Consider the following 20,576-nt stretch of genomic DNA (forward strand, 5'->3'; position numbering starts at 1 on the left):
AAAAAGCCTCATGTGTCTTACGAAACCCCCGCTATCTGTGGAGTATTCACCTTGATATCCCCCAAATAACGACTAGTTGAGAATGAATTGATGAACCTCCCTGCTGCCCGGAATGGGACTGGATGGCACTCGACGGCCCCATGCTAAATCACGGAATGGCTGTGGCCAATGCAAAAAGAGGAGAATAAAAGTCTGTATTTTCGCATTACCTCACCCACATAAACACGCACTACAGTAGGGTAGCAGCATGTATGTACGACGCAGTAAGATTAACCGAGCTGTCTTTAGTGCGATGAACGTCCTCCGTGCTGTAGGAACTGTCAGAAACGGCAGATTACCTGCGAGTACGAAGCCCAGTTTGGCACCGCCATCAATTCGGCGCCTGCCACGATGAACGTGGCCGAGCCAAATATTCAAATTCAGATCCACCCCTTGTCAGGTGCTGCTAGCTCAGTCGTGTCTGAGCGCAGACGCCCCGCACTTTGGCGAAAAGCGCCACCACCTCCCTGCACTGCGGTTGAAAGACCGCTACGTCCTATATCGCTGCCTCACCAGGACATAGAGCTCATGAGACACTACACCGCCTTTACCAGTCTTACTTTATCCGAGGACGGACGAAAAAGAATGATTTGGCAGTTCACCATCCCTCAACAAGCCCAATCTTTCCCTTTTCTTATGGATAATCTTTTATCACTTGCTGCTTTGCATTTAGCGTACCTGCGCCCCTCAGAGCAGAAGAAATATACATATTTAGCAGCCAAGTATCAAGCACAGTGCATAAAGGCAGCACAGCAGAGAAAACCTGGCATAACAGAAGAAAACTGCAGTGCTGTTATTGTCTGCACGGGGCTCCTTCTTCTCCATGAACTGGCTATCTTGCACCCATTATATTTCAGCCAAGTCCGTCTAAGTGACCCTCTCGATGAATTTCTAGGAAAAGTCCTTTTGATGCGTCGTATTCTTGTACTTTGGCAGTTTGGAATGAATCTGTTCAAAGCCGGCCCCGCCCGAGATTTGGTTCTCCGCCGCACGGCTGCGACCTCGTCCTCTCCGCTTGCCGAAGCAAGGGCCGCCCTTGATGAGCTTCATGCCCTCAACAGAACTATGACTAGGAGCGAGGCTGAAATGAATGCTTACACTAATGCTATTGAGTGTCTTTTTCCGTGCTATGAAGAAGCGCTAGGTACGCCCCCAGATTGGGTTACGACTATCGCATGGCCCTTGTATGTGCCAGAGCTATATATGCAATTGCTGAGCCAAAAGCAACCCCTTGCCCTAGTAATACTTGCGCATTTTGTGGCTCTCTTAAGCCTCCCTGTAGGCAGATGGTGGGCTAATAGTTGGCCGAGCTCGGTCCTAAGTGCATTGGCACAAAGCATTGAGAATCCATGGCATTTTTGTTTGATACTGCCAGCAAGAAATGTGGGAGTTGCCTTGATGCCTGATCGATAGGATCTATATTGCCCACACATATCACAATTTCTCTTTGAACACAAACATTTATTATCCACAGTTATCTCCCACCCATATACTCTGGTTGATATGCCTTTACTCCACTCTTCATTAGCTCTCTGAGCGCCATAGTAGCATATTGGCTGGCGCCAAGCTGAAATTTGATTACTACCGCCAACTTGTCTTCTTTCCTGGTATCTGTTTTGACGCTTTGCTCTTCTGTAATTTTAGTATTTGATGGTTCCTGAGTGTCAGCCCCGTTTTCACGAATCGCTTCAAGATCAGTTTTAATGAATTGTTCGTTATCATCTGTATACCTCTTCACTTCGAAGGAATAATCGGGCCCCGGTCTGCTCAGTATTTTTCGATAACTTCCGCTAAGGCTGGCGTCCTTCCATTTTCTTCGCATATCGAATGGGTCCAGATTCCCACCTCGTTCACTACCCATGAAGGTCTTATAGAAATCAGTCATCTTGTTCGGAGGATATATGATATCGTATCCTGGAAGTGGCAGCACGATGTCAAATACCGTATACTTGCCACTTGCAGCCTCTTCGGCAGTGAGTGCTCGCGCACGCTCAAAGACACTATCAGCAGAGACGGCGCTATCACCAGTATCGGGTAAAACAATCACTTCGCCATCCGCATCGACTGTTTCGGGGGCAGTATGACCTGGGCTATGATTATTGAACTCATTGACTAGAACTAGATCTCCTTGCACCACCCTGTCACCGTAGAGACGCCAACGTTCTCCAGCAGCAAAGTTCCAAACCAGCGACTGATAAGCATGCACATACATCAATCGTAGGTTCCGTGGAATTGTTTGAAGAGCGCTCAAGTAGTCGTTCTTCTTTCTGGCCAGGTATTTTATGATATTGGATTCAGCGAAAAACTTCTTGGGCATTTTCGCTAAGGCTGCATTTCCATCTCCGGTTGACTGGAAGATATGAATGGCCTCGGCTCGTGCAATATCGTCGGAGCTAAGCAACACGGTCTCCTCCCCCTTTCCCTGGGCTGCAGCTAAACTAGCTGGTGTGTAATACAGGATACAATCACATGCCCCCTTAAAATCCGACTGTAGGATCTTTACACCAACAGTATCGGTCCGAGTGGCGAAGGTGCCGAAGCGCTGGAGACCGTAATAGTTGAAATAGCCCCTTTTTCGAAGACCTTGCAACGTCGTAGATACGATATTCGAAGCAGTCGATACCGCCTCGGGTCCCAGGTCAGTTGGAAATTGGCACTCTCGCAGAGTAATGACGAACTCGTTCCCGTTTAATTCGCCAAGTTCCAATCCTTGTTTCTGGTATTCGAAATCTCCAATTGCAGCATTGCGAAGAGTCCGATTCATGTTTGCTAATCGGTTTGCATCAAACCGGAATAGACATGCTCGCTGAACTGTAACTCCGCGTCGGTCTTTTGTTCCTGCAAATTTGAAGCCTTTGGCGCCTAATTTCAGCTGACGAGCAAGGAAATTTATGACTTCCATTGTGTCTTTATTCTCTTTATAGATGGTGAAATGTAAGTATTCCCCGCCTACTTCGCTCCACCCAAGCTTTCCCCTTCGGTTGTCTGCAATGCCTCCCTTCATCTGGGCTCTCAATCTTCGAGCTGGAACACCAGACATAACTAGGGAGTTATCATTTTCGGTAGACGACTCTATCCGCCCACTAAATATCCGTCGAAGTGCTTGGTGGATGATTGTCCTCGTATCTTTCTCAGGCACGGGGTCCGATTTAACACGGCCGAGATCTCCAGCTTTCAGGTTGGGCTTGTTAAGTGTACGAGAGTAGAGTTTTACAATCTTTTGAGTGACCTCTTGACCGAGATGCTCCTCCAAAATCTTTTGATCTTCACCTGGAATCTAAACAGAGGGTTATATTAGCATAGATTACAGTACTTCTGCGCAGACTACAAACCTTGACATCTGAATCAACAGTATCTACACTAATGGTGTCTTGTGTGTTCTGTGGTGTATCTGGCACATGGGCCTGAGCAGTTTCTTTGGGTACTTCGTTGGATTCCTGTGCTGCGGATCTGATAATTGAGGGAGCCTTAAGGTCTTTTAGGTGTAGAACCTGCCCCGAGGGAAGAATTTCATTGACTAGAAAGTCGGTGTATCTGGTACGCAAAATCGAGCGTTAGTAGAAGCATGGATATTGGCGTACGAAAATAGTCCTATTTTACCTCTTTTTTAAGATCCCCGAGAAGCCGGATATATCTGGGCTCACGTATTCTATAATCCCAACTTCTATCTCTTTTAATGCCTGCGCATCGTCGGGGGCAGTCTGGCGCACTGGAATCGAATCGGATGGAAAGGAAGGCAGGCCTTCAGAAAGCTTCACACGCTTGCGACGAGATTCGTCGCCGGAAAAATGGCTCTCCATTATCGTAATACGCGGAGATATAAGGGGCGGAGAGTCGTTTGTCAATTTTTGAGGCTGCGCACTGCGGTCTGAGTGTGGCCAGGTTGAATTGGCTTTGGCTTGGGATCGATCAATTGCGGAAAAGAGCCCAATGATAGGGCGCACATGGGAATTAAGCTTGCAAGGAGCTTTGAGAGAATGGGCCACGAAAGCTGAAAGAAGCAACATCCAAACTCGATGGCCGGCGACCGTTGTTGAAAATCTCTATTGATGGAAAAGTACCATGGAGTGCCTGGTGTTTGTTTTGTTTGCACTTGCTTCTATGAACTAGTTATGTACGAAGTACGGTGTGGAGGATATGCATCTTAACATACTTCAAACCTCAAAGAGAGGAGCAGCTTGGATATAAATCAATACCTTAGCCTACAGTGCATTAATGGCGGTGACTTCAATTGTTTAACACCTACAATTGTTCTCCTCCACCCAGCGGCCATACATCCTATGGTCAATCCCAAAGCGATCGATATTTTGGTAAACAGCATCCACACTGAGCTTCCCGTCTAGGAACGATCAATCATGTCAGCGCTGCAATGAAGCGCAACGGTTTGAGCTTGAAGCGCAATTTTGTGGACAGCTACGCGGTTATTGCGCCTTCGGTATTGCACATCGCGGCACTGAAACCCAGGAAATATCGTTCCCTCCATTCCATGTTTTTTCAAGAAAGTGCGCAGCTTCGGCGGGTGTATGTGACTTTTATACAGTCTAGTAGGCATGGATTTGCGAGAGGTACCCAAGACCAGATTTGAACGGACAGCAGGTTCAGAAGTTCAGCGAAAAAATCTGGGTCGTATTTGCCTTAAGTTCTGTTCCAATAATTTCCATTCGTTTCTAGTAATTGGCGTGACATCTGAAGCGCTGTTAGGAGTCAAGGCATTCTGCCACGAGCTTGGTTGTTTCTTTAGACTGCCTCTATCAGTAATAAAATATCTCGTTCTCGTCCGACCCCTTGAAGTAGGTTTGAACATGATAATAGCTTTATAGGCGAATTTAATTTCGTGTTCCCTTGTCAAATGAAGCAAGACGTCATCGCGAACATGAATATGGTCGTACGTGCAATGAAAAAACTTGCGGGTCAAAGGCCGACCACGGGTTTCCTGCATTATCTGTTGCAAAAGATACAGGCAAGACTCCAGATAAACATGGTTTGGAATGGGGCTCGTGGCATCTGTGGATAGAACATTGAGCTGCTGTTTGAGAGAAAACATATGGTCGATGTTTAGAAGAGTTAGCGCTTCGTGGCTAAAAAATGGGTCATTCTGCGTGAGCGTGCGTTGAATGGTGTATTCCCAGTGTGATGTTCGGGAGTGTCCCAAGCTTAGAGGGACCATCCAGTGCGCAGAAAGCGAATACTTTTTCGCAGCCCGATTCAGATATCGTTTGAGCAGTGTCGACATGTTACTGTCCAGTGGTGTAATCGAAATGGCAGTAAGATTCGATCCCTGGCCAATGGGTAGGGGGAGACTTCGAGTCACGATAAAGGTGAGGTGTGAGGAGGCGGAGAGAAGCTTGCCAGCAACATATGTGAGGGCGGCGAGAACTGCCGGGGTAACTTGGTTTGGATTGAAAGCAGCTTGCGGAGATAGAGGGGGCGAGATCATGTCCGACGTGAGGCTACCAGAGAGCCACCTGGGGGAGTGCGGTGGCACAAGGACAGGATGCAACCGGTGTTTGGGCATGGCGACTGGAACTAAAAAGAGGATGAAAAGACTGTGGGCGAGCTAGCTGTAGGCGTTGTGCTTATAGCGACACGCAATAACGTACAAAATAGTGGTATTGGAGTCGATGCCGCTGGCTTTGGATGTATGGAATATGTAGCTGGGACCAAAATAGCAGCAGATGCTGACTCAGCTGTGCCCTTGGCGGCCCGTGCGAGCCAAAAATAGACGAAGTGGTCTGTGCGGGGCGCCGAAAACGTGGAGCGCCAGCCAATCAAAAAGGACGAGCCGGCGTGGCCGCTGGGGTGTGGCCTCTGCCTGCCGGAGGTATCAACAGGCCGGCGTCGGGGGAAAGGAGGATACTCGCGGAGAGCGTACTCCGTAGAATGGAACGTGGTGATCCGTGGGCCGGTGAGCTGCTATCCCGGCGCGTTATCCGGATTCTGCCTTGCGCTGCTAAGGCAAGGATGCCAAGGGACGCAGTCGCGTTGCCTGGCCGTTCCCCAACGGTCTTGGCTATGGACGGAGGGCCGGAAGCACCGTTTGATCACGGAGCACTCCGAATGCCGTGCAGCTCACCTGGACCCTAGCGCTGCTCCAGCAGGAGTCTCTCGCCTGGTCGCCGTCACAAGCTTAAGCGGCCGGATTAACTAACTGCCGTCTCGCTGACTCATCTGGGCTCGCTAAGTGATGCCGGATGCGGTCTAGTGTGCTCGCGCCAGCCGTGATCGCCCGCCGCGATGCGCTGCACCTCCGCGTCCATAAGCGACGGCCGTCGTCAACGCCATCCGCTCTCCAATCACACCCGCCCTGATCTCAAACATCGTTGTCTTGCACGCGGCCGAAACGCTCGTTGTTGCATCTGATACTTGCTGCTAGTGGGCCAGGAATGCCCGCTATCGCGCTCCCCAATGCTTTCCAGCCACTCTGGTTGCGCGCTTTGCGAACACCCAGAGCCATTGATCTGTCGCAATTAAACTCTTTTTCTTCTAGAATAAGTTTCGAATTGTCCCTAAAGGATGCCGTGGGGGATCCGCTGTGTTGTTCTTCCCACCCCCAACAACACCCAGTCTCTTTCTGAAGAAGCCATTTCCCATAAGGATGCTCCTTTTCTGCCTCTCTTGGCTCTCTTGCCTGAGCCCAGTAATTTCTCTTTGATCGATCCCTAAGGGTGTATGTCTACATGCACTTCTGACGATAACAGTTTATCGTCGCAGCCATGAGGCGTTTGGTTCTTCTGGCTAGCCACCTGCTGGCCAGCGACGACAAACCTCCTTCAAAATCCTACGATGACTGGCCAAATTCCCAAGGGGTGGGTACCCAGCGCCTCCTGTTCACACACTGCTAACGGCACAAGTTCAATACGACCTACGAAGAGAGGACTCCAGTAGAGCTTGAGGTTGACGGAATAATTCCCTCTTGGGCTGCAGGCACTCTTTACCGCTCAGGCACCGGACACGCCGAGATTAAAACTGAGAAAAACGGCACATTCAAGACGAGACATTGGTTTGACGGCCTAGCTATCGTGCATCGATTCCAAATTCTTCCTCCCGACCAAGACCACCCAGCCGTGCGGGTGGTCTATAACTCTCGCAGTACCTGTGATGGTCTGATCGACCAGATCCAAAAAACTGGCGATCCTCGACTGATGTCTTTTGGGAGAAGATATGACCCCTGCCGAAGTTTTTTTCAGAAAATCGCCTCTGTTTTCAGAGCGATGGAGAGTCCTGCTCCTAACGAAGTGTCAATGTCGATTACTCTGTCTGCTTCCTTTCCTGGGCTGGAGAAGCTTGAGAAAAAAACAAGCGACCAGGCGCCGGGTAGAGTGCGCAATCTCATCAATAAAACCGACAATTCAAACCTCCAGTCACTTGACCCGGAAACCCTTGAACCTATAGGTTTAGCTTCGCAGGCCATTCTTCACCCGGACTTAACGGGACCCTTTTCCGCTGCCCATGCTAAATCTGACCCCGTAACGGGTGATGTATATAACTATAATTTACAGCCTGGGCGCAAAGGGACCTATCGCGTATTTTGCGTTTCCGCTTCTACAGGCAAGACGTCCATCCTCGCTACCATATCCGCAGATGCGTCCTACCTTCACTCGTTCTGCCTGACAGAAAATTATGTTGTTCTTTGTGTATGGAACTCCTTCTACGCCGCGGGCGGTATTGGAGTCCTGTGGAACCGAAACATCATGGACGCTTTGTCATATGATCCATCACGTCCTGCGCGATGGTACGTGGTAGACCGCCGCCCCTCTGAGGCTGGGGGTAGAGGTCTTGTAGCTTCTTACACAAGTGACCCGTTCTTTTGCTTTCATACTGTCAACGCTTTTGAAGAAAAAGTGGACTCAACTGGCAAAACTGACATCCTTGCTGACATGATTATATACAACAACTTAAATTGCATTTCCGAGTTTTATCTTGAACACTTGATTGGTAACCACCAGTCTAGTTCCTCTGCAGCTAATTCGAAGTACACTACCCTTTTAACGCGCTTCCGCCTGCCCTCGTTACCGCCTTTGGATACGAGGTCATGCCAACCATCAAAACAAGCTGTGATTGAAGTTCAGAGCGATCTCGAAGAAATTTTTGAATTGCCTACTCTAAACCCTCGCTATGTTACACACCCACATCGCTATATTTACGGGGTGAGACATACGGGTAGCAGCACTTTCTTCGACGGGCTTGTCAAATATGATGCAAAGCGCCAAACGGCTACATATTGGAAGAACCCCTCACAATATGCCGGGGAGCCTATTTTCATTCCTAGAAAGCAAACCAACGGCGACCCATTGGATAATATTGATGAAGATGATGGGGTGCTACTGTCGGTAGTCTTGGATGGGACCGCAGGCAAGTCGTATCTTCTAGTTCTCGATGCCAGAACTATGAAGGAAGTTGCAAGAGCAAGTGTGAAAGGCGCTATTGGGTTCGGTTTTCATGGTACACACGTTCCTAGTTTTGAGGGCGAAAAGGCCTTGGACTTTTGAGAATGTTAATCCATATTTTTGATACTATTAATTAATTTGTGAATTGGAACTACCATTCAGATACAGCGACATACTACAATACTGCTTGTTGGTGGTTTATACTGGACGGTGACTAGTTGTATAGGATGATGGGTGCGCAGCGGCGGCCGCGACGAAGAAATACAAGACGCCACATCCAATCCCTCTATTCGATTAGGTGGGTTTGTTTTTTCTATGCCCTCTCCGTGTCGCCAAAGCATATCATGTTGCTCAAGCTAGGCATCTAAGCAAGACGCGAACCAGCAGTCGCTAGCAATCTGAACTACCCATGGTGCTCACTGTATTGCTTGCATCTCACAACCGTATCAAAGCCCCTTGAAATGTATGTATGCTCGAATTTTTGTAACAGAATCTGTTCCTGTGCCTGAAATGCCCGGGCGACAATCCGGGCGACTAGGGATGGACATGTTATGGGTATGTGGGATCACTCTGAATATGGTTTCCTTTACATGGAATACTCACTGAGGCATATATAGTGTGTACGCCTCATGTCCTTGATTTGATAGTGAACATACTCATACAAAAGATATGTGCATATGCAAAGACAATTCTTTGCTGGTGGTGAGAGATAAATAGAGTCAAGTATGGGTCTTATGCAAGTCCATCATTACGAGATTTGATTTATGTAGAGTGAGCTGCATGTTAGGTATATGCATGACTGAAATTACCCACTTCCCTGGTGACATTTCTTTGCAATGAGTGCACTGATTCTGTTTCAACGAAGCAATGGTAGGTGGATTTGGTGACGTTTGTGCTGGAGAAGAAGACAAAGAGGTCCGAAATTCCCACAACTGCAGTCGGCGTTAGCTGCAAGGTGTGTTGGATATAGTGTTTTGCCTCTCATGCAGCATGCATTTGATTTAATCATAATGAGTGTACGGAGTAACTATCCATACATAACATACATGCAAATACAAAGACAATCCTTTGTTGGTGGTGAGAGATAAAGAGCCAAGAATGAGTCTTAGGTGGTGGAATTGCCAAAACAGATGATCAGTCCACTGTTATGGAGCACTAGGTTTGATTTATCTAGGTTGAGATGCATGTTATGTGTGTATGTATGCATGGGTGTACGTTGATGGCTGAGATCGCTCACATCTTGTGACCTTTCTTTACCATGATTTCAAAAAAGCAATGGTAGATGGATTTGACGTTGCTGTGATGGAGAAGAAGAACACAAAGGGCTCTGAAGTTCCTGCTCACTGCAGCCAGTGTTAGCTGTAAGCCTGTAAGGTGCGTTGGTTATGGTGTGAGAAGGTTGTGCTGTCCAATTGGCAGTTCTTCGGCACACATAACCTAGTTAACTGGCTAACTACTGAACTCGGAGTACTCCGTACCTAACTACCTAACTAACTAACTAGCTAACTACCGCGCCCGACGAGCCTTGATAGAAACATCGAAGACAAAACAATAATTGTGCGTCTCTTCCATCGCTATTCTGCCGTGCGCAACCTAAGTTAATATCTACGGCCGTCTAGCTTGCCATTGGCTGGGGATGGCGATGACCCCGCCAGCGTCCAGACGCCCGATGAACGAACGGCACATCAACAAACAGACGCTGAGAAGTCCAGCAAACAGTCTCATTATTGGCCGTGTGGCAGCTGTTGAATTCCGTCCCAAACGTGCGGCTAGTCGCTGGCCCGCGCATCGTCCCTGAGAAATTTCGACCTGCAGCCTATGAAACGGCTGCATTGTCAAGATGCTGCCTGCGTCCCTCGGTGTCACCTTGCTACTGCTGCTACGTGTCAATAATACCCACAATCAGCGTTTTGGCTCTGCGACTGGCAGTCTGTGGGGCAGCTGAACGACGGAGAGTTAACTGAGAACTCTGTGCATGCTCCGTATGTACGAGCAGCACTACTAACTACGATACCGAGCACATAGCCTTTTAGGCAGCGGGGCCTTCCCTTGCCGCGTTCGAAGCCGGAGGCTCCCGTCGTGCAGGGCCTGCGGTTTGCTCCTTGGAAACGATCGCAAATGCAACCCTGACGGGTTTAGCTGAACCCGGCGGTGGTGACTGGTTCGTTCATAATTATTGACCCTCACCTGGGGTCGACTGGCAATATGCTACTGTATGGAAAGAAACTTTGGCTTTGGCGCAGTCGCCTTAGGCACCGTGCCCCATGCCCTCCATTTTTCCTTCCTTTTTTTTTCCCGGGATCCTGTCAATCGGATCGTCATCTTGATTGACTTTCGGCGATTAGACCGCAGGAATTGTATTGTGGTCTTTGCTCTCCGTTGTCTTTCCGCTCCGCCGCTGGCGCTGAGTCTCCTCGCGAGACTTTCTATTATTGCCTTCCAGCAAAATGCATCTTGTGAGGTATTTACACGTCTTCAATTGGCGGCCTGCAAGGGTAATGCTGGGCTTAACTTTATTGCGGCCAAGGTCACCACCGGTTTTGCTAGACCCGCGCTCGGTCGTTTGGCCTCTGCGATCAAATTCAAGAGTCCAGCGCTGCCTGTCGCCTTGCCCCCAGTGGTCCAAAGGAATTTGCCAATGCATGCCGATGCACTTGGTAGGTATATAATAAGGGTCACGCGTGTCAATGGACTGCGAAGAAGCCGTTGACGTGCATTTCTGGCCCCTCCATATAATGCTGATCCCAGTACAAGCTGTACAAGAATAATATGGGACGGCGGCTCCAAATTTCCCGAAGGACCGATTCCGAACACAAAAGAAAAAACTAATCTAGTTGCCACACGATATCTGTTGGGTGTGGTCCCAGACATTATTATTTTCCCCATTCTCCGACTCGCAGATGGCCGTGAAGCTTTCCACAGTGGAGCGAGCCATGAATTTAGTTAGCTGAAGGCAAAATTGGAGATGAAACTGTTATGACTTGCAAGAATAAAATCCCTTGACTTGAATGGCCCTAGCCTCTTTTCCCCGTTATGCCTACGATGCTTTACACGTGTTCCGTACCAATTGCTTCGGAAGGCTGCACTTGTTGGATAGCTTTTTCTCACAGAGAAACAAACATACCGGAAGATTTAAACCGGCATACCGATGCCTCGGAAGAACTCAAGCGCATTCGTATAGTACATAACTACCATCGACACCCCCGCCGAAATGCTTTTCCAACACCCTTAGTATACCCTATTATGGGGGCTGGAGGGAAAGGGTATTTTTTATGTTTTTTATTCAAGCAATTGCACAAGATAGATCTATTAATATTATAGAAGCCGGCGGTGTGCCGATTTGACCATGGATCCGGGGATCTTGAGTCGAGGTGACCATGCCATACCTCTGGCGGTCATTGGCATTTCAACTCGCTTTGCGCAAGAAGCCACTGACGGAGAGAAATTTTGGGACCTCTTGCTAAGAGCGCGCCAGGCTGCCACGCCTTTCCCGAAAGACAGATTCAATTCTAATGCCTTTTACCACCCTGACCCTGAGCATGGGGGGACGGTTCGATTACCGGAAGTATCCTTTTATGGAGAACCATGTTCTAATCTTTTGTACTATAGTTCCATGTCAAGGGTGCTCATTTTCTATCAGAGGACCCTTTGGGATTCGACGCCCCATTCTTCAATGTTAATAAGACCGAGGTCCTAACTCTGGACCCTCAACAACGCGTTGCGATGGAGAATGTATATCATGCATTGGAAAACGGTAAGCTCCTCATTTTAACGACATATTGCGTGCGAATGATATGTATTGATCACGTTTGGCTCCCTGTTAAAAGCTGGTATCCCGATGGAGAAGGTGATTGGATCGAAGACTTCTGTAATCGCTGCCGGCTTCAACCATGATCATATGGCTCTGATGGACGCGGACCCAGAGGTGACCTTGAAACACAAGCCCACCGGCTCCCAGCAATCAATTCTTTCAAATCGGATAAGTTGGTTTTACGATTTCAGCGGTCCCAGCATAACGATTGATACAGCATGTTCGAGTGGCATTGTTGCCGTCCATCTGGCGGCTCAAAGTTTAAAGTCTGGGGATTCCGAAATGGTAGATCTCCCTGGTGCCTCAAATTTGTGTTTTCTTTCTAATGAAGAGCAATAGGCCATCGTGACTGGAGGTAGTATCATCACATATGTCCCTGACATTATTGCTATGAGTCATTCTGGGTTTCTTGGGCCAGAAGGGAAGTGCTTTAGTTTTGACCATAGAGCCGAAGGGTACGGTCGTGGGGAAGGCGTCGGAAGTATTGTCATAAAGACATTAGAAAGTGCGATAAGAGACGGCGATACCATTAGAGCAGTTATTCGTGCTAGTGGGGTGAACCAGGACGGCCGCACGCCGGGAATTACTCTACCGAGTAGCAAAGCGCAATCTAATCTTATCCGCGAGGTGTACAGCAGAGCATCGTTGGATCCAAATATTACAATGTTTGTGGAAGCTCACGGAACTGGAACAGCTGCTGGTGACCCAATCGAAGCACAAGGTATTGCCGATGGCTTTGGCTCCACGCGACGCAACATGCCTCTGCACATTGGGGCGCTGAAGGCGAACATTGGCCATTTAGAAGGGGGTGCAGGCATCGCAGGAGTTATCAAATCGATAATGATCCTGGAATCTGGAATTATACCCCCAAATGTCAACCTTGAGAAGGTCAATCCAAAGATCCCAACAGACGAGTGGAATATTCACTTCCCCACTGAGTGCATACCATGGCCTAGATCTGGTCTCCGGCGCGTTTCTGTTAACTCCTTTGGATTCGGTGGCACTAATGCACACTGCGTTCTGGATGACGCATTCCATTTCCTGAAAGAAAACGGCATTTCAGGTATCCATAACACACGGGAATTGGTGCCAACTAAGATAGAGATCCAAGAACGTCTTTCGGCTCTGAAAAATGCATATGCTAATCGAAGCACATCAGTTGCAAATCTGATCGAAGAAGGCAACTTGGCTTGCCAAATGGTCAAGTCCCTTTCCACAAACGAGCTAGCTATCAGAGGTAATTCCAAAGTCCGCAAATTATTTCTGCTGTCGGCCTCGGATCAAAAGGGAATTCATAGAGTGGCCATGAATCTCTGTAAATATCTTACATCAAAGCAGGATCTAGAATCCGAGACTGCCGAAGCCCTGCTGAATGACCTTGCGTACACACTGTCAGAAAGAAGATCGAGGCTACGGTGGAAGAGCTATTTGCTGGCAGACTCAATGTCAACTCTCAAGGGAGCCCTGGCAGATGAAAAGGTAGTATCGAAACCCACAAGTGTTCGCCATCCACCCAAACTTGGATTTGTTTTCACAGGTCAGGGGGCACAGTACTGTCGCATGGGCCAGCAACTTTTAGTCTACCCTGCTTTTCGTGAGAGCTTACAGCAAGCATCTGAGTACATGAAAGCCTTAGGAAGTCCTTGGTCGCTGTTAGGTGAGCATGCATTGTTCTGCTACAAGGATGTAGGCTAATATTTATATCCAGATGAGGTCCTCAAAGACAAAGAAAATTCGCGCATTAGTATGCCAGAATTTTCACACCCTGCCTGCACAGCTCTCCAGATTGCGATTGTGGACCTCCTTTCCTCATGGGGGATTGTTCCAGTAGGCGTTCTTGGCCATTCTTCAGGTGAAATTCCTGCCGCATACTGTGCAGGTAGAATTTCGCGTGAAGCAGCTTGGAAAGCTTCTTATTACCGTGGATACGTTTCTGCCAAAGAGACGAACGTCAAAGGTTCTATGGTTGCTGTTGGCCTTGATCAGGAGAAGCTGCGCCCCTACCTGGAAAAAGTCCATGCACTCCATGGTGGCGAACTTATCATTGCTTGTTACAATGCTCCAAAAAATAACACTGTTGCAGGCGATGAGACAATGGTTGATACCCTGAAGATGCTTCTTGATGAGGACGGTGTTTTTTCTCGCAAGCTCAATGTGCCCAAAGCGTATCACACCGCTCACATGAAGAGTGTTTCTGAAGAGTACCTAGAGCTGATGGGTAACCTGCCTCCTGGTGCAATGCTTTCATGTGCGAAAAGCATCTCAATGTTTTCCTCTGTTACAGGAAAAGAAGTTGAAGACCTGGCTATAACACCTTCATATTGGGTCGATAACATGATTTCACCTGTTCGGTTCACAGAAGGTCTCCGTTCAATGCTTTTCCAGGAGATCGACGGCAAATCTGATATTAACACTCGCTTCGATGAAATTGTGGAGATTGGTCCTCATGGAGCGTTGCAATCGGCAATCAAGGAAATCATTTCTACTGCTAGCCTGGAAACTTCCATCTCCTATTCGTCTGTTCTTGACCGCAACGAGGCCACTACAGACAAAATACTAATATGTGCTGGAAAGTTGAGCTGTAAGGCGTTTCCTGTTGACCTACTAAAGGTCAACAGCTGCACTAATTCAGGAACACAGCAGCCTCGATTACTGGTTGACCTGCCGCCCTACTCTTTTAACCACGACGAAAAGGGGTATTATGAAAGCAGATTGACGAAGAACCTTCGTTTTCGAGAGTTTCCCAGGCACCAACTTCTAGGCGCCCCTGTTCAAGACTGGACTCGACTGAGCCGTAGATGGAGGCATTTTTTCAGATGCTCCGAAAACCCCTGGCTTCGAGACCATGTAGTATGTTTGTTTTTACCCCATATTTTGGACTATTTAAATTTTAATCATTCACTGGCAGATTACGGACTCATATGTTTTTCCTGGAGCCGGTTACCTAACAATGGCTCTAGAAGCAGTTAAACAAACAGCGGGAGAGGCTGTTCAAATAACTGGGATAAGATTCAAGGATGTGAATATTAAAAGTGCCCTTGTGATACCAGATACCAATGCTGGTGTTGAGGTCTGTCTCTCAGTCTCCCCAGTCAATGAATCCAATGAGTGGGCATCGACTGTGTGGAAATTCTTCCAAGTGTCCTCATACATACCTTCTTTTAATGATTGGGTGGATAACTGTACGGGTTATATTGCCCTTGAGTATGAGTCTTCGGGCCCAGATTTAGTTGGGAACGGTCGCGAGGGTCTAGAGGCCAAGCTGCAATGGCAGCGCGCATTGGACCAAGCCAGTGAGACATGTGGGACCGCACTCGATGCAGGAAAAATCTTCGAGAACTTCGAGACAATCGGTCTCAAGTATGGCCCCTCGTTTAGAAATTTATCCAATGTCGCCGTTAGCGGACAACGAAAAGGTACTTTCCTGGGCGAGATAACAGTTCCAGAACTGAATTCCATCATGCCCAAGGGGTATATTCATCCCCATCTCATTCATCCCGCAACTCTAGATAGCACACTTGTTGCTGGCCTGGTGGCGATTTGCGATAATGCGGGTCAAACCGTGTTGAAGCGACCGATGGTACCGACATTCATCAAGGAAGCCTGGATTTCGGCAGCCACGAGTTCCCAGCCTGGAAGTCAGCTTCACTGCTTTGGAGAAGCATCTGTGACTGCATATGAATCCTATGATTTCAACGCAAGGTGCTGGGATGCGGCGGGCAACGATCCTCGTATTCTCCTTTCTGGAGTGCGATTCAAGCCGTTGACAGCCGAAAATGTGGCCCACAGCACACAGATCACCTATGGGATGGACTGGAAGCCGTCTATCAACATGCTAGAGACTCCAGAGTTCCTTGGACTGGTTCCGGTTACAGCCAAAACACCTTTTGAGAAACAGCAGGATTCGGCTGTTAAGCTGCAGCTTGCCACGATTCTTTTGATTACAGATGGTTTGGAAGATCTAAAAACCAATCCTCCTCCTTCTCCTCTTGAAGGACATTTGAAAATATATTTCGACTGGATGGAGCGGGTAGTGTCTGAGTTGAACGAGGGATCACTCCTCCACGTTCCACTAGAGCTGTGGAAGACGTATTCAGCCGACCATAAATTAAAAGAAGAACTCTATCGATCTATCGGAGCGGATTTCAACACGGATGGGCAAATTTTGCTCCGCCTGGGCTCGCACATTGCCGCTGTTGTACGGCAGGAAATCGACCCACTTTATCTGATGTTTGGCCAGGATGACCTCATGCCACGTCACTATGAGGAGGTGATACTACTCAATGACTCTTTACAAACTGTGCAAGAGTATCTATCCATCGTTCGCGAGAATTTCAATGGGCTTGAAATACTGGAAGTCGGCTCCGGTACGGGTAGCTTTACTAAGCTGATGCTGAAATCGCTTTGCCCTAGATCCCAAATAGAGAAGAAAGATGAAATAAGCAATATTTCAAAATATACATTCACGGATATCTCTCCGAGTTTCTTTTCCAAGGCGAAGGATCGGCTCGAGCAATGGAAAGATATTTTGGCGTTTCAGAAGCTGGACATTGGAAGCGATCCCCTGAACCAAGGCTTCTCAGCCGGTAAATACGACCTTATTGTCGCTAATAACGTGCTGCACGCCACTCCTAATTTGCAACGGACTCTTGAACACTGCCGCCTACTGCTGAAACCGGGTGGCAAGCTTTTGGTACAAGAAGGTGTCAGGCCGGAGCTCCATTGGGTATCGCTTGTGTTTGGTCAGCTTCCTGGATGGTGGCTGTCCATTGAACCCGAACGCAAGTGGTGCCCCTACATCACCGAGCCTGAGTGGAATGGGTACCTTAATCGAGCGGGCTTTTCTGGTCTAGATGTTTCTATTCCTAGCTCGCACTACCCCGAGTTTTCACAGCTGAGCACTATGATCTCCACTGCTGTGGTGGACAGCTCTAAGGGCATCGAGGGGAATATTAAAGAAGTCATAATCCTTTGCTATATATCGGCGCACGATGTCGACGTTGTGGCAAGGCTGAAGGCTGAAGTGACGCCGTTCCTGGGTGGCATCAACTGCTTCGTGATGCAACCGTGTGACTTGGACGGAAGGGATGTTACTGATTCAATTTGCATATCTCTTCTAGAGCTCGAAGAGCCCCTGCTATTTGATATCATTGATGATGACTTTCAGCTTGTCCAACAGTTGCTTTCTACTTGTAGGAAGCTGCTCTGGGTGACGGGCGATTCAAATGAAGAGCCTGCGTTCAACATGATCAATGGCCTGATACGCTCAATCCGATGGGAGCGTGATGCGGACAATCTAAACTTCACGACAGTTGCCATGGCGGACGCACGCTCTTCACCCGCGAAGGACGTTGCACATTCGCTTGCCAAAGTTTTCCGATATCAATTTCTCAGTGGACAAACAGAACACGGAAACGCCGAGTATTTCTGGAGAGATAAAATGGTATACACTAACCGCATCACGAGTTCTCCTGCAGCCACGGACTTCTTAGTCAGACAGTTCTCAACGCCTGCTCCTGAATTAACACGCTGGAAGGACGTCAAGCGCGCAGTAAGACTTGAGAATGGCACGCCTGGCCTATTGGACAAACTACAATGGGTTACAGATACCACGCCCTTGCTGCCTCTCGGAGACTCCGAAGTGGAGATTGACGTACGCGCAGTCGGTCTTAATTTCGTGGACCTCTTAACGGTGATGGGAGAGTTGCCATGGGATGTTGTTGGACGAGAGGGCGCTGGAGTTGTCACCCGAGTCGGGCCCGCTGTTAGATGGATCCAACCTGGTGACCGCGTGGTATATCTCGTGGATACACCGAAGAAAGGGACCTTCCAGACATATAGTCGAGTGAACGAGACTGTTGTGGCGAGAATCCCGAATGACATGAGCTTCGAAGTGGCAGCTGCGTTGCCAGTCAACTATGCCACTGTCATATATAGTTTAACGAATGTTGGCCGGCTTGCTGCGGGGGAAAGCGTCCTTATTCACTCCGCTGCTGGCGGCGTGGGACAAGCCGCCGTCCAGTATGCTATGGCGATTGGCGCCGAGGTCTTTGCGACGGTGTCGACGCCTGAGAAAAAGGAATTCTTGATGCGCGAGTATGGTGTTCTGGAAGACCATATCTTCTCCAGCCGAAATTTCAGCTTCGTCAAGGGCATCAAGCGGCTGACCGGCAATGTCGGCGTGGATGTGGTTTTGAACTCTCTGTCGCGCGAGGCGCTTCGTCGATCGTGGGAGTGCCTCGCGCCCTTTGGCCGGTTCATCGAGATCGGCAAGAAAGATCTCATTGCAGGCGGAAAGCTCGACATGTCGCCCTTTTTGCGCAACATCACCTTCGCTGGCGTGGATCTGCTGTCGCTGGCGGAGCATAAACCACGGATCGTGCAGCAGCTTCTTCAAGAGACGCTCCGGCGGTGGGAAGAGAAGACCATCACCGGTGCTCGGCCGAACACGGAGCTGAGCTATGCTCAACTCGAAGAGGGCATGCGTAGGCTCCAGTCGGGTAAGCAGATGGGCAAGATTGTCTTTACGCCTCAGCCAGAAGACCTCATCCCAGTGGTCCCCGAGACGCCACCACCGTACACATTTGCGCCTGATGCGTCTTATATTCTTGCTGGCGGCCTTGGGGGCATTGGAAGGAGCTTAGCGAAATGGATGGTGTCGCGGGGCGCCCGGAGTTTGATCTTCCTTTCTCGCTCTGGAAACATCACGGAGCCGGTGGCGGAGATGATGGCGTCTGTGGAGAGCAGGGGCTGCAGCGTGAAGGTGTTCAAGTGCGATGTAGCTGATGTCGAGCGGTTGCGGGAGGTAGTCGAGGAGTGCGGGCAGACGCTGCCTCCAGTCAGGGGGTGCATTCAATGCTCGATGATCTTGAGGGTAAGTTGTGGCACGATTCATCTCTAAGTCTATCACAACAGAAAAGCTAATGCGTTGCAGGACGGCTTGTTCGAGAACATGAGTTTCGCCGACTGGGTGGCCGTGACGAAGCCCAAGGTGCACGGCTCGCTGAACCTGCACCACGCGCTGCCCGCCAGCCTGGACTTCTTCCTGATGCTGTCGTCGGTCGGCGGCATCATGGGCGCGCGAAGCCAGGCTAACTACTCGGCGGCCAACACGTACGAAGACGCGCTCGCGCGGTCGCTCGTGGCGCGCGGCGTGCGGGCGGCCAGCGTCAACCTGGGCAGCGTGCTGTCGGTGGGTTTCGTGGCTGAAAACAAAGACTACACGCGGCACGTTGCGAAGACCATCGGCGCGATGCGCGAGGACGAAGTGCACGCCATCGTCGAGTACCTCATCGATCCTCGCTGCCCACTGACGGCGTCGACGTGCCAGGTGATCTTTGGCCTCAACACCGTGCGGTCGTTCCGCGACCGCGGCATGCCAGCCCCCGAGTGCTTCAACTACCCGTTGTTCAACCTCCTGCGCGACTCGGCGGCGGCCTCGGGCGACCACGGTGCCCGCGACGCCCAAGTCTACCACGTCCAGGCGCTGCTCGCGGCCGCGCGAAACCGCGCCGAAGCCACGGACGTCGTCGCCGGCGGCATCCTCCGCAAACTCGCCGTGCTGCTCAACGTGCCCGCGGACCAGATCGAGGCGGCCAAGTCGATCCGCGCCAACGGCGTCGACTCGCTGATTGCCATGGAATTCCGCACGTGGCTGGCGAAGGAGCTGGGCGCGGAGATCCCGCTCATTGAGCTTATGGCCGAAGCGAGTATTCACGATCTGAGCACGAAGGTGTCTGGGTTAAGTAAGTTCGTGCAGCAAGGGTGACAGGGTGTCTGGGGGTTATATAGGAAGCATCTGTATATGTGACAAGATATTAGGCGATTTGAAAGATCAAGGTGTTTTATAAATAATAGATAGGATATATTAGGCTTGTGTAGTGTCGGTCAATATAGTATTCATTCTTGATTTGAAAGAGTAAGGGAGGGAGGGATGGTCGAAGAACGCAAGGAAAACGGCATATAAGCCCGATTAACTCGTAATCTTTGGAAGCAGAGTGCTCAGCAGAACGCGCAAGGAAACCGTGCCGAATGGGGACGATGTTGCGAAGAGGGCTAGCTAATATATACATGGAAGCCGAACAGGGACGGAGTAGGGCTGGAATTAGGTATCACGGGGAATGGCAAACAGGGTCACTGGTCTAAAATCGCTTGCTCGAATATAAAGTAGACAGGCAGACATACGAAAATGGGGAGGGTATTGAAACGGGAGCAGCCAATGAGAGTGACGGGGGCCATATCGAACTGGAAAGTGGGATTGCTCGAAAAAATCTGAACTGTTGGGATATCTGGTGCGTTTGACAAAAGGAAAACATAAAAGGAAAAGGACTGACTGGGTC

At 49.4% G+C, this 20,576-nt stretch overlaps 5 protein-coding genes across 5 annotated transcripts; 3 read left to right on the top strand and 2 right to left on the bottom strand.

The window, feature by feature from the left end:
• Nucleotides 1-247: 247 nt before the first annotated feature.
• LOZ57_006200 (uncharacterized protein) lies at nucleotides 248-1,452 on the top strand (the record flags this gene model as incomplete). The annotated part of the gene is made up of 2 exons (XM_049255220.1): nucleotides 248-253; nucleotides 289-1,452. 2 exons carry the CDS (start codon nucleotides 248-250, stop codon nucleotides 1,450-1,452), a joined length of 1,170 nt encoding a protein of 389 aa, XP_049105823.1.
• A 61-nt stretch (nucleotides 1,453-1,513) lies between these two features.
• On the bottom strand, nucleotides 1,514-4,046 carry PUS7 (multisubstrate pseudouridine synthase 7; the record flags this gene model as incomplete). Its single annotated transcript, XM_049255221.1, has 3 exons — nucleotides 1,514-3,316; nucleotides 3,372-3,573; nucleotides 3,640-4,046. 3 exons carry the CDS (start codon nucleotides 4,044-4,046, stop codon nucleotides 1,514-1,516), a joined length of 2,412 nt encoding a protein of 803 aa, XP_049105824.1.
• Nucleotides 4,047-4,645: 599 nt separating this feature from the next.
• LOZ57_006202 (uncharacterized protein) lies at nucleotides 4,646-5,554 on the bottom strand (the record flags this gene model as incomplete). The annotated part of the gene is made up of 1 exon (XM_049255222.1): nucleotides 4,646-5,554. The coding sequence occupies one exon, from the start codon at nucleotides 5,552-5,554 to the stop codon at nucleotides 4,646-4,648; it is 909 nt and encodes a 302-aa protein (XP_049105825.1).
• Nucleotides 5,555-6,752: 1,198 nt separating this feature from the next.
• On the top strand, nucleotides 6,753-8,528 carry LOZ57_006203 (uncharacterized protein; the record flags this gene model as incomplete). Its single annotated transcript, XM_049255223.1, has 2 exons — nucleotides 6,753-6,845; nucleotides 6,891-8,528. The coding sequence occupies 2 exons, from the start codon at nucleotides 6,753-6,755 to the stop codon at nucleotides 8,526-8,528; spliced, it is 1,731 nt and encodes a 576-aa protein (XP_049105826.1).
• A 3,244-nt stretch (nucleotides 8,529-11,772) lies between these two features.
• Nucleotides 11,773-20,005, top strand: LOZ57_006204 (uncharacterized protein; the record flags this gene model as incomplete). Its single annotated transcript, XM_049255224.1, has 7 exons — nucleotides 11,773-11,976; nucleotides 12,036-12,180; nucleotides 12,254-12,522; nucleotides 12,577-13,894; nucleotides 13,946-15,087; nucleotides 15,146-19,111; nucleotides 19,172-20,005. The coding sequence occupies 7 exons, from the start codon at nucleotides 11,773-11,775 to the stop codon at nucleotides 20,003-20,005; spliced, it is 7,878 nt and encodes a 2,625-aa protein (XP_049105827.1).
• Nucleotides 20,006-20,576: the final 571 nt, after the last annotated feature.

Source organism: Ophidiomyces ophidiicola (genome assembly GCF_022830035.1).
Source record: "Ophidiomyces ophidiicola strain CBS 122913 chromosome Unknown scaffold_37, whole genome shotgun sequence".
Lineage (NCBI taxonomy): Eukaryota > Fungi > Ascomycota > Eurotiomycetes > Onygenales > Onygenaceae > Ophidiomyces > Ophidiomyces ophidiicola.